The following is a 25,452-nucleotide window of genomic DNA, read 5'->3' on the forward strand; positions in this document are numbered from 1 at the left end:
GGTTTTCGGGCACTGGGGGGGGGGGGGGGGGGGGGGGGGGGTTGATTTCAGTGCTGCTGTCCAGGGAGAGCCGGCAATGCGGCAGCGCGCTCTCTCCAGCCTGGCTGGAGCAGAGCAGGGGGAACATGCAGGCAACACGCAGCTGGTGGGAAAAGCAAACTTTAGGTTAAAGACTAGACAAAAATCCTTGGGAAGGGGGGGAAGGGGCATAGAGATCCCTGTACAGAAAAGACCACTTTTAAGGTCTTGACCCAGAAAACCTTGCACTGCTTTAGCCGCCTGCCAAGGAGACTAGGTCCCATTTCTATAGCGCCAGAGACTCCCCCATCTCCAAAGCTGCCTGCAAACACAGCCTTGTTTTACAGCCCAGGAAGCCGAGCCTGCAGAAGAGAAATTATTTCGACCCAAGAGCGCACACTGATTTAGAGGAGAGCCAGGCTACAAACCCAGGAGTCCCGGCTAAGCCAACGGCATGAGCCATGGGCTCCAGCCTGGGTGTTTTGTGCCTGATGCTGAGAGCAACCCTGCAAAATCCTGTCTGTCCACTCACATGATTAGGCAATTTTCAACGAGCCCTACCTCCAGCTCCCCTCTCGCCACCAAGAGCCGGTTTTGCACCTGGACTAGCTTTAAGGGCCCATCCCTACCCCAAAACGAAACCAATCTGTCCAGCACGCTGGAAAGACTAATCTTCACCCCAGGATGCCCCAACGACTGAGCATCTCGCACAGCTGGAGCTGTAACTTTGCAAGGACAGAGGGGAAAATGCTGTGCCTGGTCCTTCCCAGGCCAGCCCTCCGAGGCACCGTGTGTACTGCCCGCCCTGAAAGAGCCCTTCAACTCTTACCATTTTTTTCTATTTTTGCTTTTTTTTTTTTTAAATAGATATCTCTCTGAAAAAATTTTTTTTTTTTAACGTGTGTCTGGACACAAAATAAAGCTTTGGATTTACATGGAAGCTCCTTTCCATGCGACAGAGCCACTTTCCATCCCCACCCCATGCTTCCTAGCAACTGCCTTTCAAAGAAAAGGTCCTTGGCTACTGAGGGATCCTCAGGGGAACCCCAGTTACGATGGGAAGATTGGAAACATAATATATATATATATTTCTTTTTCTTAAAAAAAGGGAGAGAAACATCTTTAAAGAGAAAATTGGAGGAAAAGTACTAACTAGATTTTGTGACACTTTGTTTGTTTTTGGTTTAGGAGAGTCCTTGCGTGTTACCCTCAGATGACCCTCCTGCTACATTCAATCTCGACGCTTCATTATTAGAACTATCTTCAAAGTGCTGCTCTTGGCCGTTTCTCTCCACGGTGTCCTCTGACTCCTGGCTCTCCCCGCCGGCCGGAAAGCTTCCGTCTTCAGGGTTCCCCGTGGGGGTGGGCAGGCCCCCCGCCTCCCTCACCCGGGGCTTGCGGCCCCTCCTGGATGGGATGCCGTTGCAACCATCTTTTTTAAGGTGCCTGTGCAAGTGGTCAGATCGGACGAAAGTCTTGAAACAGCTGTCACACTGATAGGGCCGCAGGCCGGTGTGAACGCGCATGTGGTTCTTCAAGTCGTAGTTGTGAGCAAAAGCAGCTCCACACTGCTGGCACAAGTAAGGTTTCTCCCCTGTGTGTTTCCTCATGTGAACCTTCAGCTTGTCCTGCCTGCGTGGGAGAGAAAGGACAGGGGGGGCACGTCAGCAGGGGGCCGGGCCACCGGGTGCTGCTGCGCCGACGCCACCTCGCCCAGGCTTTGCCACGGTCCTCGCGCCCTGCACGGCCCGGCTGAAGGGGGAACCGTCACTCTCCCGTCCAGCGTTTCGCTGGCCGGCCCAAATCCAGCTTCCACCAAAGCCCTGCGGGTCCTAGGGGCTGCATCCAGTCCCTCCGCTCGGACCAGCTATGGGCAGCAGCAGGCACAGGGCTTGGGCTGAAGCCAGGCTGCCACATACAGCCCTCGTGTTCCTCCTGCTTCAGCAGGCTAACGGCCAGTGGACAGGCTACCAGGAGCCCACGGCTTACTGCAAAGAGCAAAAGACAACTTTCCCCAAGCAAAACTCGCCATTGCCTAACGCGTTTCCCGGCCCATGAGAAAGGAGCTGGTGCAGCTCGTGGCAGAAGCAGCGTTACAAAACCCGCTGCTGCAGCTAACGCAGCACAAGCCAGTGGAGGGCAGTTTCAGCAGCTGGGCCAGATGCCAAGATGGCCACGTGAGCCAGAGTTTTCTTGGTTCTTCCTGGAGAAAAATCGGACACGAAGCACACTGCAGGGCAGCACGGGCAAGCAGGCGGCTAGGAGCACCGCCGCCGCCTGGGCCGGCAGGCGAGGCACGCAGGAACCACTCGAGCGTCACAACACGGAGCCTCCCCTTTTGCGGTGCCACTGCTGAGCTGCGGTGCCGGCTGCCTCAGCCGGGCAAAAATCCTCTGCTCTTAAGCGCTTGCAACCCGAGAGGCCCATGGCAGGAAACAACCCCCAGCGCAGCACCCAGCAGGGAGATGCGAAGGGAGAGCCCCGCAGCAGGAACAGCAACCCCCAACTTTCCTAATCCGCTAAAAATTCGTGCCAAGTCAGCCCAAGGCCAGAAGTTTTCCTAACGCTTTGGGAAGGATAAGAGCATTGAGGTTGTGTCCACCACTGGTTTTAAGGCAGATCCCCAAAGGGGCTGAAAAGCTGGGCCTGATTTAAAGCAAGCCGCATGGTACGTAGCAGCAGATCAAAGCAGATTTTTTCCACGTTTGTTTTTACAAAATTTGTTCTTCCCTTCTTTCGGGAGATTTGAAGAGCAACGTCACTGCTCCTCCCCAGGCAAACCAGGAGGAACCAGGAAGCGAAAGGGACCAAAAATCAGTGTAAACCTGACAGAAGGGCTTTCTGTAAGCCTGCTGAGGCGAGGGGGCGGAAAGGGAACCACCCAGCACAAAAAGGCCAGGCGAGCAGAGGAAAACGCACAGCGTTAGCAAAGCGGGAGGGGGGAGGACTGGGCCACGGGCAAGGCAGATTCTGCACCCCTCCGTCACGTAAGCAGGGCTTTTCCCCGTCGGGCCTTGGGCGGCCTTCGGCCCTCTTCCTCCTGCCTTTAGACCCAAGAGCTCCTTAAGAGCAGGCAGCATTTTGCCCTAAGCAGCACCTGGCCCAAACAGGGCTCTGTTTGCCTAAATTTCTGGAGCCAACCGCGATACAGAGAATTATCACTGACGCAGGGAGGAAAGTTATTTTTAATAAACCACCTTTCACTGGCTGATGCTTCTTCGAGGACAAAACAGCGAGTAAATACAACAGAATGACAAAACTGTAGGAAAAACAGAATAGCAGAGCACTTGGTCAGGTCCACCCGTTTTCACTTTTGGAGCCTTCCCCATAAGGCACAGCTCGGATGCTGTGGGAGAAGCGGCAAAACGTAACCCGTTCCCGCCGGGAGCAGCACAGAGCGCAGCAGGCAAGAACGGGGGCTGGCAGCTTGAGCTTATTAAAATTGGCCAGTACCCCACAGTGGGCAGCGCAAGGGGCAACAGGCCGGCACACCCGCGGCAAACCAGCAGAGGCGAGCGGGAGCTGGAAACCAGCTGTGATTTTGGGCTGCAACCTCAAGGAAGATTTTTCCATAACTGGGGCGTACGCCTGAGTCAGCACTTCTGAGGTCAGTAAACGGCTGCCATAAAAAAAGCAGGACCAGCAGCAGGTCTTTGCCAGGCAGGCGTAAGATAGGGCAGGCAATTAAAGGGCAGCCGGGCCGGCAAGGTGGAGAACAGGGCAAGAGGCAGCTTGGACTGTCCCAATCGGGGCTTTTTTTGTGGCCAAATACAGGCTTCCAGGGGGAGGAAGGGGGGGGGGGTGATTTTGGCTTGGAAATAACATGGTCCGAGCCTATTATGAAACGGCCTTGTTTATAACTTCAGGCTGGGATAAGGACAAAGTTTCCATCCCGTTCTCTGCATTTAAAGAAAAGAAAAGAAAAAAGAAAAACCACCCTTCATCCCTTCTGTGAGCCTGCAGGGAGCAGGCAATGGGTTGCAGGCTGAAATCCAGGGAGAACGCAGCAGTGCAGCAGGAGGGAGAGATCAAAAAATGATGAGGTGGCACTGCCTCACTGAACTCCTCCTCCTCCCCAAAAAAACCCCACCTCGGCTCTGCAAGGCAAGCAATGCCTGCCATAAACCTCTACTCCCCACGCTGCCACCTCCGTCTTCGATGGCGGGCCTGGCACCTTGCGGAAATCCCGGCCGGGGATCTGAGGGCTTCTCATAGGAGCGAGAACCTTGGCCCCATCAGGTGTGGCGAGCGCGGTCGCGGGGCTGGAGTCAGCAGCGGGGTGTGTGCGCGCAAAGTACAGGCGGCCCGAGGGGCCCCAGGCACATGCTGTTCCCCTCCCGCCAGGGGCAGATCCAGCAACGGGCAGGGAGGTGCCACCAGGGCTGCGGTGCCAGCGCGAGGCCTGGTCCCGCGAGCCAGCAGGCAGGGTGCAGGGGGGTGGAGGAGTGGTATAAAGCTGGCACGCTGCCCCCGGCATTATCTGCATTCCTCAGCTATCGAATGTGGGTCTCTCGCTGCTGCCTGCCTGGGTGCGGCCCCGCGCCACATCTGGGCACGGCTTTCAATGCAAATGGGCCTGCCCTTGGCGGGGGGGGGGGGGGGAAACAAGGACGTGCGGAGAGAGGGGGCCGGTTGGGCAGGAGGCAGCAGGGCAGCGACCCAGCAGCCTCACGAGCACGAGGCCCGATCCTGCTGCTGCCCTCGAGTTTCGAGCCAGCAGAGGAGCGCAAACCCATCGTCTTCGACTCCCACCTTCGACAGGTTGGAAAGCACTCGGCAGCTCGGCCTTCTCGCAGCTCCCAAGCCCGGCGGAGCCAAACCCCGCAACCGCCTCTCCCCTCCTCCTGCCCACGTCCTGAACCCGTTGACTTTACACTGGAGCCACTTCTTCAATTTCCACAGGGCCGCCTGTGACAGGAATCAGCCCTGTTGCCTCCCGCCTCCCCCAGCCCCCAACTCCAGGAAGCAGCTCCCTGGAAGGGCCAGCCTGCCCTGGAAGCGAAGCAGTCAGCACTTGCGAGGCTGGGAATATTTAAGTATGCAGAAAGCAGGCGGAGCGGGCTAGGCAATTTGGCTCCTTTGTCAGCCAGCCCACACAATCTCTTGGCACGGCAAGGACGGACCTGGGTGGAACCCCCGCCTTCAGCCTTTCACTGTAATCACAGACACGAAGACTAGAAAGAGGAGGACGCGCTGTAAGGCTTGGACTAAAGTGAACCAGAGGAGTCCAAACAATATCCCCTTTCTTTGGCATTCCCATGGCAGAGGGGAGAGCAGAGGAACCCTGATTAGAAACGGTGGTGAGGCAAATGCCCCCAGGGATTTGTACTGAGTTGCTGGATTTGTGTATTTTCTTAAGGGCTGGGGTGGGAGCATGAACACATGCAAGCTCAGGAGGTACTGTCCCGATCCCATCCCCTTGGTATGGTGGCAGCAGCTCAGCTCGCGATGGTCCACTGAGAGAGGACATTAACAGTGCAGAGTTCGGCCTGTTCCTAACCACCTGGCAAGACTACTAGCCACGGCCGTTTCAGTCATCAGATGGAGCCACTTCTAAAACCACTTTCCAACCCTTGCCTCAATCCCAGGCTCCACGGCCAAAACCAAGCACTTCAGCCATGATGAAAATACAAAGGCCTGCACCTCCGTTTCACCGACCATGTTACTTGATCTCTGCAGAAGCCTGGGTTTGTCCAGGTTTCCAGGAGAGGTCAGCAACTCAGGACACCTGAAAGGGTGGGGTTTCCAAAGTCAGTAGGAATTGGGTATTAAGAAAGGCCCCTTGAAACACCTCAAGAAAGAGTCGGACACCCAAACCGCTCGTTTTTTTGGAAAATTCTGGCCTTTATATCCAACTTGCCTGTTAAGACGGAAATCAGTCACTGCAGGTGAGTGGGCGAGTTAAAATTGCACAAGACCAGCCCCATGCCGACCCCCCTGCAAAAGCAAAAAGCCAGTTTTGTGCAATGCCCCCTTCTCCTCCCCCATCACAGCAGACACCAGCGTGGCCCACTCCTTACCTGGTGAATCGGACTTTGCAGATGTTGCACTCGTAAGGCTTCTCGCCAGTGTGGGTGCGGATGTGGCGCGGCAGCTTGCCAGCCCCCTGGATCACCTTCTCGCAGATGGGGCACTTTTGGAATGCTTTCGCCCTGATCTTCTTCTCAACCTTCTGGGACCAGGACGGATACATGTCACTCTCGTTCGAACTGCCGAAGTATTTCAAGTAATAATCCATGACCCCGTCGTCATCCTTTCGGTCGTCCTCCCCTAGCTGTTGTCTCCCCACGGAATTGATCATTTGCTGCAGCAGGGCACTAGCAGCCAAGCCATCCACCTCCCTCGCATCAGCGTCCTCCGTCTCCGCTCCGGCAGGAACGAAGCTGGGCGAGTCGCCGGCTTCCTGCTGGTCCAAAGGACCCCCTGGAGTTGCCTCCTCTTCTCCTGGTGTCTGCAGGCCACGGCCGCTGTAATGTCCGTTCTGAGAAGGTGAAAATAAGGACCCAGGGGCCTCCTCCTCTTCTCTGTCCAACCACATGGCTGGGTTGCTGTCGGGATCACAGTCATTCACCTTTGGTCTTTCGTTTAGGGGGGCTTGCGAGTAGAAGTCCATGCCATTGCAGTCCGGCTCCTCCTCTTCCTCTTGGCCTCGGAAGTTCAGTCTCTGAAGGTCTCTCAACTCTTGGTTGGTCCATGGAAAGCTGCCTTGGTGGCCATTGACGGGGTTGCTCTGGAAGAACTCCAGGTACTCTTTTGCTCTGAGATGGTTCCTTTGATCAATTTGATCTACTGTATCCATCTGGTCATTTTTGGCCAGAATCTTCCTGTCCAGGAGATCCGTGCAAACATCCCTTACCGCCGGGATCTCCAGCAGTTTGGCGGCATTGAGGATGTCATTGACATTTGAAGTGCTGACAGTAAGGGTCGCGGTGTAAGCGAACTCCAGCAGAGCCGATAAGGCGTCCGCACTAACAAAGTCTATCTCATACACGTTTTGCTGGTCCACCACTAACCCTGAGGTGAAGAGCTTCTTGAAGTACTGGCTGCATGCTGCCAGGACAGAGCGGTGGGTGGGGAACTCCTGGCCTTCCACCAAGATGACCACGTCACACAACAGCCCATTGTTTCTCTGCTCATTCAGGCTGCTAAGGATGTCGCTGCTGTGATCAGGGAACGGGATCCCTATGGGGCCGTCCACGCCACCCGCCATCTTTGACGCAAAAGGCTACAGAGAGGAGAGAGAAAATGCAATGAGTCACACAGGCCTTTGCTGTTTGGAGACATTTGCATCACACAGAAGCTCCCAACACAGAGCTTAAAATTGCCCATTGGCCCCTGGCAAGTGCTTGTTCGCCAACACCAGCGTGCTCTCTACTGAGCACTATGTGGCAGGACACATGCCCCCTGCCTTAAACATCTCCAAAGTAATCATGCCTGCTGTCCTGCTGGGAATTTAAGACATGCCCACACTGGCAGGTGAGGACAGAGCCATGCTCACCTTCACTCCTGGAAGGAGGAGGAGAAACAGTCCAGGTACACTCAAGCTAGAGTCTGGAAGAACAGCTGAATTAGCACAGATCAGGGCCAGAGCTAGCAAGCCTTGGCAAGGCCCGGTGTCAGGCTAACACAGCCAGACAGCATCTGGACCAAGCCGGCAAGCATGCCTGGCATTGTGCTCTGTTGGCTTGAGCTTCACTAGCAGACCCCAACCCATTTCTTGGTGCAACCACACCTGGAGCATTTCGCAATCCCACCATCTCCACCGGAAAGATCCCCTGCTCATCCAGTCTAGCTCAGGACAGCTAAGCTCCTGACGCAATCGCACAATCACGGGGAATACTGTTCCTGGGGTCCCAGGGCACAGACACCATCAACGAGAGGCTGGCAGGGTGCTGGTACCACCCTTGGAGAGGGCACAGCAGCAAGCCCAGCACTCGAGGGCACCGGTGTGCAAGAAGAGGGGAACACAGACCACCCCAGCCTGCTGCTAAAGACATTGTACAAAGAGCCATGCGCAGACACTCGAAGGCTCTGTAGTCCCTGTAAATGGGGCCTGTCTAGCAGGGTTGAAGAGAGACAGTAGTTAGCCTTGTGTTAGGCAGGTGGGGAGAAAAGAGTTCACTGCTGAAGCTGCTGGACACTACCAGTCGCTGTAGTTTTCAACACATAACAACTCTCAGCATTTTGGGTTCCCAGTGCTGCACCCACAACATGGTTCCACCAGCAGCCTCGGATTCAGCATTTCCCTCCCCAGCGTCCTGCCCGCGGTCAGTCTTGCTGGGTCCCTCCAAGGGGGCTCTTCCCACGCCAGTCCCAAGGCGCATTGCCCCCCAAACTGCCAGCAGGCCCATGGGGTGGCAAGGATCCCAACTCCTTGCCAGGGCCCAGCGCACCTGGGCCACCCCAGCCCTCCACCAAGGCACCAGCTGCACCTTCCCCAGACACCTCGGCAGTGGCAGGGGAGGAAGTGAGAGCAGCAGCTCGGCTGCTCCTGAGAGTTTCACAAAATGCTGACAGCAGGCTTGGCACTGCCTGAAGGCCCAGCTCTTGCCCCCCGCGTACCAATCCCATAAATGCTATTCACCAAAAGCAGCAGCTCCTTCTAACACTGAAGGTTTGTTTGGCAAAAAAAAAAAATAATAATAATAATAAAAAAAATCAGCATTGATGCACTAGCATGGCAAAATGGATCCACTCGACTTTAAATACATCCTCTCCTCAAAGGCTAAAATACCCAAAGCAAACCAAACAGCCAGGTGCTCACATGCTTCCATTCAGCAGGGACGCAAGCTGCCAGCTACGGGTTCATGAGATGAGATGTTAGACCAGGGCAAAATGCAAGCAGTAATGAGACCTGCCCAGCTTCACCACACTCCGCAGTTCCCTGACCAAGTCCCTTAACTTCTCTCGGTGCAAGCCTTCCAATCTCTAAAATGGGAATAATGTTTCCCTCCTCCGTCTCGAGCAGCAAATCCTTGAACCCCTTGGGGCCAAGATGCTCTCTGCCCGTAGATCAATATATTTGGCGCAAAAGCAGCACTGGCGGTACTGGGGCTAACACAGACAGCAGTGCGTCTGTGCACAAATAAGAAGGCTCACGAGACGCCGTAACGCAAATCTAAGTATCAAAGTCCCCAGTTTATAGATGGGGAAAGCAAGGCACCGAGATGGGAAGTGGCCTGCTCCGTGCAATGGGAGGGGTGAGTCAATAGCACATCCAGAGCAGGATTAATTACACAGGAAGCAATTCATAGCACTACTTTATAGCATGGGCAGCTAGCAACGAGCCGCAGTACCTATGGTTGCAAAACAATATTCATTTCCTGGCATGACCCCCGCCCTCGTGCCCTCCCCCCCCTTCATTTTAGGCTTTTTAGCAGCTCTCTCAGTAGTTCTCCACAAACCTCTTAGTTTTTAAAAGCTTTTTTTTAATCCAAGGAGAAAGAAAATTCTGCATCTTTTTATTTCACAAAAAGAAAACAAGACAACAGGAGATCTTACCACATTTCCCCCGCCCCCACTCAAATATCTGTTGGAGTGGGGCAGCCAGCTGAGCTTGGAGGGAGGGTTAAGTGACACCCTACTAGAGAAATCGGCAATGGGAAAACAGGCAGCTTCGAGTCTATTTTAATAGAGACCATGAAGTACCAAACTGAAGCAAAACTCTCAATATTAAATAGCAGTAATGCATAAATCAGCCTTAAATGCTCCAGAGACTCATCATGCAAATGGGCCGGCAGGTCAGGGTGGGAGGGAAGCACCAGAAGAGCTGGGATGGATTCCCAGTAAAGCCTGTGGAAATGCTTCCACTAATCCCAACCACCCAACCAAGGCCTCTTCCCACACGCTGGGTGCAACCACCCTGGACCAGCAGGGCTGCAACCACTCACGCCGTATGCAGCATCCCACCTGGTTAGGCTGAAGGCTTTCCCTCGACCCCAGTGCAGGCAGGACATCAGCTCCGAAAAACCAGTGTGACAGCAGGCTTTGAACTCAAAGCTGTGTTTCACAGGTTTTTAGAAAAGAAGAGCGCCTTGTTTGGGAGCAAAAGGCTGTTTTAAAACTAGCGTTGCTCCAAGCTCTGACATGGGCTCTGTGGGTGACCTTGGGCAAGGTCATTTCATCTCTATCTACAGAGGGTAGAAGCGATCCTTCATGACCTCACAGGCTTTTGCTTTTAACCAGCCAAGGCCCAACTGCAAGATTTTTGGCTACAGCATCACTTGCCCCAATCCCATTAGGGGCAATCCCACAGCTCTACAGAAACCCTACCGTCCTCAGCCACCACGGCATGGGCAACTCAGCACCCTGCTCCCAAAAAGCAAGGCTGCTACCTCTGCCCACACCACAAATGACATTAGAGGTTCCCCCCCCCCCTTTTCCCACTTTAGGGAGCTTTTTTCCCCCCTTCTCTAAAGAGAATTTGAGCTCTGCAAAGCATTTTGAAGCTTCAGGCAACAATCTCTTGGGCAGCCAAGCTTCATCACCCACACAACTGGGCTTTGTCGGTTGTGCTGCCCAGCTCTTGTGCTGCCCAGCTCTAGGGCAGACGGGGGGGCCTGGGGAGCAAGTCAGGCTGTGCTGGTGAGAGTTAACCCCGGCATGCCCAGGGTGGGGGGGCCGGGACAACCAGCTGGACAGTGTGGGAATGGCTGCAGGGTCACGAGACCGCCGGGGGTTGGCATGGAAAGTCATACAACTTCACAACTCGTTCTCCTCGCACAACATGCCTTTTGTGTCCGTCCCCAGTTCAGATTTACGGGGGCCGAGACCAGCGAGGGGGCAAGCAGGCTACGCTCGCAGGGGAGCCGCTCCGAGCCTCTGAGGAACAGCCTCGGCACCAGAACGCTCAACCCCCAGCCAAAGGCCACCAGGCTGCTTCCCCGTGTACAGGCACCGGGCTCTTTTAAGCAGAAATCACACACTGTTCCCTTTTCAGAGGTCTGAATAGCTAGATTATTAAGGCATGCACAGGACCTGAGGGCTCGGCAGCTTAGTAACAAGATATGGAGCCTTTCACCTTTACAGGTTTGAAAAAGCTGCTCGTGGCAGGAGCAGGCACAAGGTGTGACGGCACAGCGGCGGGTTGGATGAAATACGCTTGGAAAGGAGCTCCTGATGGACAGGTGACAAGGGACAAAAGCCATCGGCACTGCTGCCAGTTAGTCCCCTTGCTGGCAAGAATAAGGTCTGAATAGGCCACCAAGGGGGAACTTCAACTAGTGACCTAAATTTCCCAGGCAGCTCTTTTCTCTCTCTGCACACCCCAGCTGCCTAAAAAACCATTATACACTTGTTGTCCTAGACTGCGTGTCTCGGCGCTGTTGTGAAGATGCCACATTTCACCCCAAAGTGGCTGCCTTTCAGAAGTTCGGAAATTGCCCTCACATATAACTTGTGGCAGTTGAAGGGACCCTGTCAATTTGAAATACAGTCAATTTGAAAGAAACGCTTCACATAACACAGGAGCTCTCAAATCAATCACACAAGCAGGGAAGCAAACCAAGGACTGGCCTGCTCTTTATTTAAAAAACTGGCATAATAAAACACACATCCCTAACTAGTTGGCTAACTTTGTTTTATCAATACAAAGCCTATTCTGCATTTCCAAAACACCAATATAACTGAGCTTCAGTTCCGCTATCACCAGGTTCCCAAGTCAGTCCAATACAGAGCCTGATTCTACAGAGGGAAGAGCGTCACTTTTTTCTATAAGAAATGCTGTTGAATATACGGAAAAGCAAAGAAACCCTCCCTTGAGCTGTTGCTTGCAACAATCTTGGCTGTTCTAGGACAGACCGGGTTCATCCTGAGGCCGATTTTAATTTGATGCCACCCCACAACATTAAAAGGTTGCTTTATTTTCTTAAGCTGAAGTTATCGACTCACTCCTTTCAGACCTAGCAGACAAACTGCAAAAGAGCAGAAGACAGAGTTAACTAAAAAAAAAAAAACCCAAACCCCTGACTAAGCACTTGAATGTGATTCTAATTGATTGCCATTGAATCGGGTTCTTACAGGAGTTCTGGAATTTGACATTTACATTCAAATGAGACGACCACATTAAGATGGGATCACAACCAAAACTGCTGACAAAACACTCCTTAATTACTAGTTTTCCACATACCCTCAGTGTTTCCCCCCCCCACCTTTTACTTCTTTGCAGTTATTTAAAATTTAGCTGGGTGAACAAAGGAACCTGAGTAGCTAAAGAGGGCTCTGAAATATGCAGGTATCGGGTGTAAAAGCATAAGTCACAGCTGGTTAGCCAGTAACAGCAAATGTTTTCAACGTGCTCTTCATCCGGAAAGATCCCAAATCACTTCACAAAGACAGGGCTCTCCCTCTCCCGCGGAGGTGCCACCCACTCCAACAATACGGACAAGAAGCTTTTACTAACATTTACTAACATTACACACCCACTCCGGATAGAAAGGGAGAATTATCGTCACCTTATCCACCGAGCACGAGGCAAAATGGCTTTAGGGCACCTCATTGCTCCAATCCACAGCACAAGGTTTCCTGGGAATAACTGCATTTTGGGTCAGAAGGCACATGGTGTTTGGCCTCCTGCATCTCCACATGCCCAAAGAATGGCGATTGCAAGTTGCTAGGTTCCATTTTTCAGAGGAAATGCAGATATTATAGTATCAAAGCAGACTTTGCAGCAGCACTGCTGCTGTGCTGCAAAAGAATTATTAAAAAAAAAAATGTTGCTATAAAAAAAAAGAAAAAGTCAGTGGTTTGCTGCCCAAGGCCCAAACATTATCCTATCCCTCACTCACCACCAACTGGAGAAATGGGCATTTTTTCCCTATGAATAGCTCACCCCAATTATAGGGCACACAATGCGAGGCCTTGTCTCTTCAATTTATATTTAGGGAGCAATCATCCCAGTTCCCCCCTTCCTTCTTCCAGCTGTGTGGACACGTCTGCAAGCCTGGATCCCTCAAGATAAAGCGCAGCTCTCAGGCCATGGGGAGCATGAGCCATCTCTGTTGACACCAAGCTCTGCAACATCACACGGACAAGCCCCGGCAGGCCTCCCCCTGCCCAGGATCCACCCGAAACTATGCAGAGGCCTGGGGAAACACAGCTAGCACGCAGAAGCATCAAGCCAAAAGGTGGGAAGATGGTAGGCAGGAGGAAATGAAGGAGGGTGTTTTGCCTGCTTGGGAGAAGTCACTATTTCAGCTACTCTATGGTGCTATTAAAATTCATCTGCTCTCTAGAAGGAATGTGCTGTCGGCAGTTTAGTGCCAAACTATCCGAATTATGTGGACCTGCAAAACAGATGCAAGTTCTTGAGATGAAGACCCTCCACATCAACAGAAACCAACGGCATGTTTAAAAAAAGAATAAAAAATAAAAGTGTAGGGGTTTTTTTTTTCTTCCTTTTTTTTTTTTTTTTTTTTTTTTTTTTTTTTTTTTACACACCCATTGTTTTGGTAATGTAGCAGGAAAAAAATCTTTCATGCTGTAGAGGTAATTGAGCCACCTATGGCAAAAAGAGCGAGTTCAGCTTTCTTAGATCTTAACTGGATATCACATCCGGGGTAAAAAAAGAGAAGGATACGTATGACACGACCATGCAGCTATTGAGGGAAGAGAGCAGAGCAGAACTAGCCTCCTGCAAATATCTGTGGCCTCTTCACAGACAAAACGGCTCTGTATTCTGTCAACGGGTATCCCCTCCAGCCCCCCATAAATCCCCTTCTGAAGGAGCCTGCTCCGGGAAGCCTCTCACTGCCTCGTGCCTCAGCCACAGCTCTCAAAGCAGGCCCTCAGCTACCCGCAGCTCCGGTTGCTGGATTCACAACACGAACGCTGGTCTAAGGAAGAAGCCTGACCACCATCAGACGGATCCACTGAGCTCCCGAGGAGGTTCGGGGCTTCTGGTCAGGTCAAACTGCCGCACCACAAGATGGGAATGCTCTTTCCAACCACCAGTCCCCCAAAAGGAGGCTCGTTCATTTGTTTGGAGCCTTCCAAAGATGCAAACATGGCAGAGCTTTCTGAGCAGTGCGCTTCAGCATCTCAGGTTGAACATAAACTAAAGCTGAAGCAACTGAGATGCCGGCACAGTATCTGATAAGGCAGCCAGAGCTCCTCAGTTATGGCAAGTAACAGCCCTTCCTTTCAACCCAACTTGATGAACTCGCACCTGCGTCAGGTAAGCAAAACAGCTGGGGCTTTTCTTGCCACTGCCAGGTCTGACCTGCCAGGGAAGTCTGCCTCTCCCAGCCATCTAGAGAAATGTGCCTGGGCAGCAGAGGAAGCTCCAGCGCAGTCAATCCTTGTTCCAGGACTGCTTCATACCCAACGTAAAAGGAAACTCTCCCCAAAACCTACGGATACATCAGCTGCCAATCCCTCAGCGCAGATTAGCAAAGCTTTCCTCACCTTAGAAGAGCCTTTTCTTCCAAAGCACTTTACAAGCCATATATTGCCATAGCGGAAACACCTTACACACCACAGAAACACAACAGTCTCTGGAGTGGGACGCACAACGATTTAGCCACACAGAGGTTCGGACAGGAAGGGGGAGCGGGAGGAAAGGAGAATCCCACATCCTGTTAACGCTGCCAAGGGAACTTTGGGAGGAAGAATATATGGTAATTGCTCCAATTGAAGTTTGGACAGAGCACTGGAATTGAACGCCCCTTGGTCCCTCAATGAGCACCGTGGGAACTTTAATGACCACAAGTAATAAAGAACCTTGATCTTACTTCATATTAAAAAAAATTACCTCTAACAGTGGAGCACCAGGAGGAACAAGCAGTGCCAAGAGTCGGCTTTGCCATGGTGCTCTCCTCTCCACGGGCTGCCCAAAAGGGGCAGCTCTGCAGAGCCGGTGGAACAAGGACAACCCTCCCTCCGACTCCAGTCGGCCATTTCCTAGCTCAGGAACGGCTGCATCCTGTGCTCATTCAGAGCAGCCTGCGTAGGTCTGATATATTTGGCAGAGCATCTAAATCGGTCTGGAAGAGCTGTATCTAAGACTTGGGATAAAGAAGTCCCAAACCCACAGTCCGCGTTATGCCAGCGTTTCAGCTCAAATATTAAAACCATGGTAGGCAGATGCCAGAGCTACAAAATAACCACCACCAGAAACCCCCAGCACCAGGTTAATGGTGAACATCACCTAGTCACCCTCGGTCAGGGTTTGGGGGCAATTCAGCGATGCCCCATTAGCTCGGGTAAATTATGGCAGCACAAGAGGCTGATTTAAAATTTACACCTCAGCCTGCTTAAAACCCTGTTAGCATTCAAAAACTCTCCCCTCCCAGCCCTTACCACCATGTCGGCAGCAGAAGGAACCAAAGGGCAACTTCACAAAGACACCCTGGCTGCGTAACAAGGCCTGTTTGCGTGAAACAGCTGTCCGTGCTGCCACGGTAGGGCAGCGCCATGATCAGAGCGAGAGGAATTGGAATTGGACTCCTGAATCCTGCTGGCAATTCCAGGTTGCAGAACAAGCTGCAGAAGAGATGGCGTGAGCGCAATGAAGCAGGGAGATAATTACTACCCAGTCGGAGCCGGTATCAGCGGTTCTGTTAGGAGTTAACAAGATCTTAGAGGTCTGCAATTCCTCATTGTGCTAGAGGAGATTATTAGGGACACTGCTACGGAGCCCACCAGGAAGAAAAAGGCTTGTTGCTCTTCCTCTTTGCTTTCTGAAACCGTTCAAACTGAAATGCTTTTCACACGATGGCCAAGAAGAGAAAGGACTGACCGGAGGAGGTCTTTTCAGGCATATGGACAAGAAAAGGACAGGTGGAGGAAAGGGCTCACACCTACAAGGGTAAACACCAAAGTCAGGGTCTGGCTGGCCAAGTCCTGCTCCAACCAGCTAACCGACCCTTCAGCAATCCCATCCCTGCTGCTCCTTGGTTTTTCTTTGCCTCCCCCATTTAGACTCAGGACACGGACCTGAACTCAGACCCTGAAATGCAACCGTAACACAAACAATATTACTACTGCTAACGAAGAGAATTAAACTGAAACAATCTTGAGCAAAGGCAAAGTCGCTAGCAACAGCTCCCTGCACAGGGCCCACTCCAACATACCCCGAATGCTTTGGTGGGAGTGAGTGCTCTGCACCTCTCAGGATAAGGCCTATGTTTTTAGATAACTGTAATGGAGTTCACTGCGTAGAAATAGAGTTGTACTGTTTCTCTTTTCCAAAGATGCTAGCGGCTAACTTTTATGATCATGGAAACAAATTCGGGATGACCAAATTCCATACTCTGCAACACTGCAAATCTTTATTGATGTCTATAAATGGGAAGAGATTTCCTTCCAGGGCACAACACAGACCCACAAAGTGTAAGGGGAAGTTCAGTTTCCGTTGCAGCATCAACTACTGGCAAAAATCAGAAGCAGGATCAGACCTTAATAGACACCAGTGGTCTGCTCCTGCGTGCCAAATCACATGGCGAGGCAGCACTGTTTGTCCTCTACCGAACCTGTTAAGGCACATCAGAGAGAGGCGGCCTCCACGCAGCAAAATACAAAGGCTACCCATCCTGCTAACTCCATAGCAATGGTCCTGCACCAAATCAACACACAGCCATTTTCACCACTGACAGTAACAACTAGGACATATTAAAACTTCTCTTATGTTGCAAGGTTAGCCTTAACTGGTTACTCCACCCAGACCTTCTTGCCAATTTTCTCCTTTGTCATCAGAGACCATATTTAATCCAGTAGGAATGTGCCTTGATTCAAGACTGTGTAGTAACAGATTCAAGGCCTGTGTGCACATCAAGCCTCTACGTGCATATGGATTTACTTTTGTACTAAAACCCCTCTATCGCCCACACCACTGCAGCAGCTCTCAAATACAGGATGGTCAGTCCCGAGCCAATCAAGTGTGGTGTCTGTGCTGGGACTGACACCTGACAGCAGGGCTCTGCACTGACAGCCACGGGGTAATCCAAATTTCCCCATGCTGGGAGATGAGCCAACACCTACCGCTGAGGCTGACAACTGCCTCGTCAACCTGGGGTCCCGCTGCAGACCCGGCTTCACTCCAACCGCGGGAGCGGTGGCACTTCAGCGAAGCTGCAGTTACCTTGGGCATACGAATTACTCCCAGGTCTCCCTCTTGCCTTCGTCTCTTTGAGCTACACAGCCCACCTACACCTCCCGCGGGCTTGTGAAAATTTTGGAGCATGGTTTATGGGGTCAGGAAGGGCAGCCACCCTCGCGTTAATGGAAAGTGCTTGTTTTGCTGCTGAATCAAACTCTTCAAAAGCCAAGCCCAAATGTGCCCACATGCCTGTTGCTGCAGCCCTCTAACAGGTTCTCTCCCACATAGCTCTGCTGTTGCCATATAGCAACAGATCAGCTCCCTGCAAAACCACAGCGGGGTTTTCGAGAGATCCTGCAGAATACCAAACCCGCAGTATTCAGCCCCTAGTTCTCCTACATACTTTTGAAAACCTCAGAAGTTGTGTATGAAGGGAAAAAAACAAAACATGAAACTACATTTGTTTCAATCCTGCTTTAAAGAACTACTCTTTGCTTTGGAAGCTCAGTGTATCCGGAAGAGGAAGATTTCTTTTTAAACTTGAAAGCTCCGTAAACCCGGAGGCAACCAAGTCCTATGCAGAAATAAGCTGCCAATATTTCAAAAAAACAACATAATGCCCCTTTGCCAAATGAAGCAACCGAAAACGCTGCACTGAAAACCGAAACAGCCTCCAGCGTTAACCCACTACTCAGCAAAACACAAACAAAGGAGCAGCCCGGCAGGCCACTGCAGAGGGACGCTAGCACATTTCGAAGGGGAAAAGTCAGGCAATGCATTCCAGCCACTCGAAACCGGATGAAAACGAGAGCCTCTGCAGGTCATGTTTTCACTGCCTCACTTTCAAAGGCAAGGCATGAAGACAGACCAGCAAGAGGCCAAATTCTGCCCTCCCTACTCAGGCAAAAAAACTCAGACCCCCTGGGTCACCACCAGCCTTTTCTCTGAGTAAGGCCTACAGAATTTGGCACCTTTAGACTAGGGACCCTCCCCCTATATCCACTCCATTTCCATCTCAGAAACCAATACAACAATAAGAATTACTCAAATCCCAACCTCTCCTCCCCATCTCATACCCCTTCCATAGCTTCCCCCAGCTCCCCTGCACCTCCCCAACTGCCGCACGTGCGCCCAGCTCTCCAGAGCTGCTCCGACAACCCAGCTGCCCCCAGCCTTTCCCCCAAGCCCCGAAGTCAAACTCGGACCCTCTTCAATACTGTAGCCATTTTACAGATTCCCCTGTGCAGTCCTGGAGCCCTCCCCACCCCCCCCATCAAAACCCTTCCTCTAACAAGCATGACATTTCCTGTCCTGCTCCCCCTGCCTTCAGCGTTTCGATGTCTGAGGTCTAGCATTAGTTTAATTGCCTCAAATGGCACCTCTAAGACCAGTAATCTTTTCCACACCAGGAAGGAGAGGAGAGAAAAAAAAAAAAAAAGAAAAAAGAAAAAAGAATAAGATTGGAGTTTACTGACAAAGCAGAGAATACCAGGCAGGGCAGTCACTTATGTAATTCCTAGTTTGTGGATAAACAGATAGCTCTTGTCTTGCTGTTTCCGACTCCACGCGACATGTAAAAGTGAATCCCAAGAGTAAGCATGCCATACAAGTCATTCCTGGGAATGCTGTCCTGCCCATGAAGTTTTTTTCCTTCCCTCTTCAGCACACAACCTGATAGCATGGGTACGAAGGGAGGGAGCGCTGAACCGGTACCGCGTGTGCTCTGCCTGTTGAGGCAGGAGGCTCCAGTAAGTAGAGAGCGGCAACCTGTAGCTACAAGCCTACGTGAGACACTTCCCCAGCTCGGCAATGGGTAGGCACTCAAACAAACAAACAAACCAAAAAAAAAAGCAATCTACTTATTGGTTTCCAGTTTGCCAGTGGGAAATAAGTAGGTGCACGAACCAGGAAGGAAATGAAACGCTCCCCAACAGAAAGCACAAAGTTTAAGCGTAGTCAATCAAAAGGGCTGTTCGGGGGCATCATCTGCTGGGAAAACCAGGGCACCGGTCCTTCCCGAGGCAGAGAGAGGATTTCATGCGGTTTCAGATGGGCATTACAGAACAGCAGGGGTGGAAAGCAGAATGAAAACAGTCCTGAAGGTGCTAAACATTCACAGGCAAAGAAACCACCCACCAGGCACCAGAGCGGTGCTTTTCAATCTGGGTCCCTCACCCTGGGGGGCGGCAGCGAGAATGAGAGGGATCTGCAGGCGACTTCTAAGTCATCGGCAAAAAGTATTCGCGAAAGCAGCATCGGGGAGATTAGACTCGTGACAGTCAGGCAGGACTGCGCGCCCGTACACATTTTTTAAGGGGTCTGCAAAGCAAAGGCGGCTGAAAGCCGCTGTGCCAGGGGATCTGCAGTTCATCTCACCAACGCGGCCTTGGCTCCCACCTGCAGCCACGGGGCAGCTCACAGCAGTTTCCAGTTTCTCACACCTTGTCACATTAAGAGAGGACACTGATCCCTATAGTTTCCTTCCATCCACAGCCAGGGCCACTGCCTGGTATCTTAGAGGAAGTTTTACAAGTCTCCAAACACAGCAGGGCCCTTAAGGGAAGCATCTGAGAGTCACTTTGGAGCCCGCTACAACCCAAGGCAGAGGAGAGGCGTAGCTCCATTCGCACAGTGAAATAAAACGTGTCCCAGCTTCGCTACAGGAGCCAGCAACGACACCAGGGTGGCATGGAAATCGAAACTGTGCACAGATGGAAGATGATATGGCCAGGGAGGCTGACAAGAAACAATCATCCCTGGATACTCGCGGAGGATCCCAACGCTCGTCTGACCTCATTTACTCCCGCTCTGACGTCCTACTGGAGCTCCTCCAGGGTTAGCAGGACGCTCCAGGCACGGGTACTGAGGACGGACACACCGCTGACCGGCTCGGCCTGCACCAACCAAAAGGGAGCACTAAATGCAAAAATGTGCCAGTTTGGATCAAAGGGTCATGGGACTTGGTACAAATGCTTCTCTTCATCCTACACAACAAATTTCTCTCTCCCTTTCTCTGGATTTTACTCATCAAAAGGCTTTTAATTACAGATTGAAGCTAGTTTCTTCAAAGTTGAGGTTAAGGCTGGTTGAGAACGTAGTTAAGAGCAACTGTTTATTGCTTTGACTAAGGAAGATAACAAGTAGGAGTCTAATTGTTTGCCACTGAAGTCTTCTCTTTCGATAAATGCAACATCCTGAGACTGGGAAAAAAACCTCAAGTGTCAGTTTTAATCAAGATTAAACCACAGCTCTCAAGCATTTTGGCTCCATCTCAAGTGTGGACATGGAATTTCACAGGCCTAAATTTCAAGGCTTGACACTGGTGGTGGGGAACTTGATTTTACAGATTCAAAAACCTGGCTCAGACAGCACTTTATTCACTAAATGAAGTTTGGGGTAAGCCAGGCAGTCCAACCAAAGTATCATAGCATCTTGATATAAGCATAAGGTTCTTAACTCATTTGCGTCCCTTGCCGAAATCCATTTTCCCACGCCTGGGAAACAACTAGAGTTTTCAATTCTACTTTCAAAGTCGTGAAATACAAGCGAACCCACTGCATTCACTGCACCAAATGAATTCCACACAGCAGTGGCTGGCCAGCACCTCTACAAAGCAAACCTTCTCTTTAAGCATACAATATGGCTAAAGATCATCAGCCCGGGACCACAGTATGCAACAAGGCACAAATAGGAGCAAAAAATTTAAAAAAAAGAAATAAATAAAAATAAAGGCATAAGAGAAGAGTAGAGGACCAGCAGAAAATGGAGAACTACTTTTATTCACCACCACATTTATTAAGAACTCTTGCCTTGCAAAACCCTCCCCCGAGTTACTAACGCAATTAAAGCTTGGTGGAAAAATCCCACCGTCTCATCCATGTTTGGGTTGTGCCTCTTCACTCCCTCTTTCCCCAGAACAAGCCTAAACAGGGGCCAGAATGAATATTAAACAAGAGCGGCTCCTCTCTAATAAACTGCTTTTTTAAAGTTGTTTAAAGACAACATCTCCAGCAAACCATCAGAATTCTTAAGCCAGCTTTGTGTCTTCCTGATCAGTCCTCAGAAGTGCCCATATGCTGCAATTTTCAGCCAGAACCAGCAGAAACATTCAGAAATAGAACAAGATTCCCCTTTTTAAAAAACAACAAGACTTCAAAAAAATCACAAGATGACCTTTTAGCTCTGCAGCTATGCTGCACACAACTTCAACCCTGGTTAGACTGTAAATTCTTCCAGGCAGAGACCTTCTCTACAGATGTCTATAAAGTACTTATTATATAAGCAATGCTCTCAATAGCCAAGACAATTAACAGCGCAGGGATCGTGGCTAATCTTGAACACAGACCAGCAGCAAACTCCTACCAAGAGGCCATTACAAGCAGAAAGAAACTTTTGCTCTCTGGCCTCCTACAGCTCTGCAAGTAACAGGACCTCCAGGGAGAGGCCAGGAGGCCTGCTAAGAATATCAGATAGCAAAAGGAGATATAAGCAGTCATATTGATCGCCAGCATGACATAACCATAACTGGTAGTTTCAACATATAAACTCAGGGATTTAAGAGTTCTGGTAAGAGGAAGCCCCTGTATGCTGGGAGTCCTGCGCTACATGCAGGTCCAACCAATTAGTTAACTTTCTCCACACCATTGAAACAACGCGTCTAACAAAGCCTTTTCGCCCATGTAGCTGCCAGCTTGCCTCCAGTTTCAAACCATGGTCACCACAACAATCTGCTCACGACACTATCTCCTGCAATCAGCCTCACAAACGCAGCGGTCCTGGAGAAACACACAGTAACCTTCAGCTCTATCTCTGGGGCTCAGCAAGGGAGCTTTGGATACTGACTCAAGGCCTGAAGCACAGGTTTGATTCGCGACCCACCACCTCAAACTCGAAGGATTCACTGAGACCTGATAAGGGGGTCAAGGGAGGCAAGGAAGCATCAAAATACTGGACAAGCAGCCAGGTGTGCCCTTGCGCTCTCGGCAAAGGCGAGCTGCCCCTTCGATTGCCAGCTGGGTCTCCGCATGTCAGCCTCCGCAGCAACTTGCCTGCCTGTACTGCCACACAGGTCCAGCGGGCAGAGAAAGAGGCTTATCCTACATGGCTCTTCCGTGGCTCCTCTCTGGGCAGGGCAGGGCCAAGCCGATGGCCTTCAAGGCCCCTAACAACTGCGGGTAGATTATCACTGTGAACTGCTGCTTGCTTTCTGATCGCCCTCTACCCTTGCAGCTGCAGGGTGCATGGTGGGGGGAGAAGAGGAAGGGGTGGAAAAACCCCGCAAAACAAAACTCTGTGACGACACCCGTCGAGTGGGGCCTGCCTCCCCCCACAACCGGCCCCAGCACCCGACAGCAGGGGAGGCTGACCGGGAGCGAAACCAGCAGCGGCCACCTCGGGGCGGGGGACGGAAACCCCCCGGGAACAGGGCCATGGGGGGGATTTCACCGGCCCGGGAGGGCAGCAAGGGAGCCGCCGGCCCGGCCCGGCCCGGCCCGCCGCCCCCGGGCCCGCTCCCCGCCGCGCCGCGGCCTGGCAGGACGCAGGCCCCGGGGGACCCCACCCAGCGGCCGGGCCCCCCCGCCCGGGGTCGGCCCAGCCCCGCGGCCCCCCCGCGGTGGGGCCCACAGGGAGCCTTGGCCGGGCGCCACGACCCCACCCCTTCCCCCGGGCGGGCCGCCACCAATGGAGGCCGGAGCGGTCGGCGGGGGGGAGGAGGGCGGGGAGGGGCCGGGGGGGCGCGCGGAGGCGAGGCCCCGGCCCCGCGGCCGCCACCCGCGCCCTCCTCCGAGTAGGCCGCGCCGAAGCCTCGGCCTCGCCTGGCGGCGCTGCCCGCCGCCCCGCCTCAGCCCCCAGGCAGCGGCGCCCCCAGGCAGGGGCGGGGGGGCGCGGGGAAGGCGGAAGCGCGGGCGGGCCCGGGGGGGGGGGGGGCGCCGCGGTGGAGCCGGCCGCGCAAGGCGCCCGCAGGCCGCCCGCCCGGCGCGCCCCCCCCCCCCCCACCGCGTTTGTCCTCGTCCACCCCCCCACACCCCGCGCGCCGCCCGCCATTGGGCCAGGCGGCGGCGGGCGGGCGCGCGGGGCGGAGGGCGCGCCCCGATTGGCCCCGCCCGCTGCCCATCAACACGCCTCCCAGCGGCGGCGACCGCAGGGCAGCGCGGGAGCCGTAGTCCGCGCGCCCATTGCACCTGCAGGGCGGCGCGCGGCGGGCATACTACGACTCCCAGGAGCCCCCGCGCCGCGCACCCCCCCTCCCCGCAGGGCCCTTCCTCCCCCTCCCCGCTCTTAGAGCCCCCCCAGCGCGGCCCGGCCAAGTACAACGTATACAGGCGGGGGGGGGGGAACAGGCGGGGGGGGGGGGAGAGCGGGCCCGGCCCGCGCCCCCCACCCGGGCCCAGTCCCCCCCCCGCCAGTTTGTACCCCCCCCACGGTCACGGCCCCCCCCGGGGGGGGGAAAACTCCTAACTCCCCCCACGCCGCCCCTCCCGGCTTTGCCCCCCCCTCCGCACTACCCCCCCCCGCCCCAAGGGACCCCCCCAGCCCTTGCCCCCCCCGCCCCTGCCCCTCTGCCCCCCCCGCGCGCCCCTGCCCCCCCGCCGCCCCCCCGCGGCGCGGGCCGTACCCGGGCGGGGGCCGAGAGGGCCGAGGCGAGCGGGCCGTGCCGGGCCGAGCCGTGCCGTGCCGGGCCGAGCCGTGCCGTGCGGGCGGAGCAGGCTCTGGCCGCCCCGCGGGAACTGCTCGCCGAGGCCCGTATGCGGCTCCTTCCTGCTCCGGCCGGGGCCGCCCCGCTCTTAAAGGGGCCGCGCCGCCGCCGCCGCGCCCCCCCCACCCCCCCCCGCCCCCCCCCCCGCGCGCGCGCGCGCGGCGCCGCGCACCACCCCTGCAGCGAGCGCGTCGGGGCTCAGCGCACGCGCGCCGCATCCGCGGGGGGACGCGGGGCGGGGGGGGATACCCCCTCCCCAACACATACACACACTCGCACACACACACCCCTGCACGGGCCCACGTGGCCACAGCGGCCAGGAGGGGGGTTCCAGCCCCACCTGCCTCTGCTGGGTGCCCCCGTGTCTCACCCCTCCCCCTTAACCCCACTCATGTGTCACCCTTCCCTGTGTCACCTCTGTGCCCCTGTGTGACATCCCTCTGTCACACCCCCTGCCCCATCACCCCTCTGTGCCCACCGCGCATCCCGCCTATGTCCCCTCACCCCATGCCACCCTGGGAAGGGGAAAGGAAGGGCTGGGTTTGCCCAAGGTCGCCTGTCAGCCCAGAGCCCGCCCAACCAGGGACAGGGGAGAGGGAAGAGGACAAACCTACCTGCAGGAAACGCCGCCTCCAAGACCCGCCCCGAGGTCGCAGCCCAGGGAATAAGGCAGGTGGCTCCCCCGCGGCTCCCACGGCCCCCAGTTGTTGTCCCCCCGCCAAGGCAACGGAGCTATAGGTCCCTTAGAGTTGCCCACCCTGATGCCCACCATTATGCTCCAGAGTGAACAGCTCCCTCTGGCCTGTTTTCTGCAGACTGCTAGGCTTATCCATATGAAACACCCGCATCATGAGGCACCCAGCCCAGGTGAAATTTAATGGGAGAATTTGACTAAAAAACAGTTAAAGAAGAAAAAAAGGAGAAAAGCTTGAATCAAACACTACTGAGCCTGGTTGGGTCCTACAGCAAGAGCTTGGCAGGGTTGGGAGCCTGGAGCAGGGATGGGGGGCTGAGCTCCTGCCCCACCTGCCATGGCCCCAGGGAGACCCCTGCCACCATGGGGATTTTACCATTTCTTCCCTTTTTCGTTGCACTCGACTCCTTGTGGGGGAGACGAGGGTCCCGCACGGGGCATTCGCCCCTGCCCACGCACCCCACCGGGCCCTGCGACCTCACGCACACCAGCCGCCTGCATGCACATGTGCTCATGTCCAGCACAGGCAAGTGAAGAGCCTTGGGAAGACCCAGGAGGCTTTTAAAGGATTTCAGGGTTGTTAGCCCCATTTTGCAGATGGGGAAACTAGGCAGCGAAGGAAGGAAAAACAGGCTGTGAGCTGAGCTGTGATGGAGGGGGGGCTCTGCGTGCATGGGGAATGTAGCACTGGGGCGCAGAGGCTGCAGCAGGTGCCCCAAAGGTGCCTCCGGGGGTTGCACCTGGGAGAGGTGGGGGGCAGCACCCTAGGGTGCCCCCGGCACCCGCCTCAGAGCCCCCCGGGCACCTGCTGCACCCCCCGGCGCCCACTGCCACGCGCTCGCAGCCACGCGCTCGCTTTCGCTTTCTGCCGCCGCCTGCCCCTGTGCTGACGTGGGCCCCAGGGAGCGCCCGAAACGCCCCCCCTGCACCCGACAGACGAGGCCCTGGGGCGGTCCCCGCCGGAAAGCCGCTTTCCGGCCCTCCCTGCGCCATGGCGAGGCCCCAAAA

General features: G+C 54.1%; 1 protein-coding gene across 1 annotated transcript; it reads right to left on the reverse strand.

The window, feature by feature from the left end:
* Window positions 1–38: 38 nt before the first annotated feature.
* On the reverse strand, window positions 39–23,755 carry ZBTB7A (zinc finger and BTB domain containing 7A). Its single transcript, XM_067312977.1, has 3 exons — window positions 23,670–23,755; window positions 6,039–7,243; window positions 39–1,650 (listed from the first exon to the last, which is right to left on the reverse strand). The coding sequence occupies exons 2-3, from the start codon at window positions 7,226–7,228 to the stop codon at window positions 1,203–1,205; spliced, it is 1,638 nt and encodes a 545-aa protein (XP_067169078.1). The 5' UTR covers window positions 7,229–7,243; window positions 23,670–23,755; the 3' UTR covers window positions 39–1,202.
* Between the last annotated feature and the right edge of the window lie 1,697 nt (window positions 23,756–25,452).

This window comes from Apteryx mantelli, chromosome 30, assembly GCF_036417845.1.
Source record: "Apteryx mantelli isolate bAptMan1 chromosome 30, bAptMan1.hap1, whole genome shotgun sequence".
NCBI classification, from domain to species: domain Eukaryota; kingdom Metazoa; phylum Chordata; class Aves; order Apterygiformes; family Apterygidae; genus Apteryx; species Apteryx mantelli.

Bases quoted from the DNA above. Each gene is read 5' to 3' on its own strand.
- ZBTB7A (XM_067312977.1), bottom strand. From the start codon at position 7,228: ATGGCGGGTGGCGTGGACGGCCCCATAGGGATCCCGTTCCCTGATCAC. The intron at 1,651-6,038 runs GTAAGGAGTGGG...TCTCCCACGCAG, and splicing joins TGCAAAGTCCGATTCACCAG to GCAGGACAAGCTGAAGGTTC.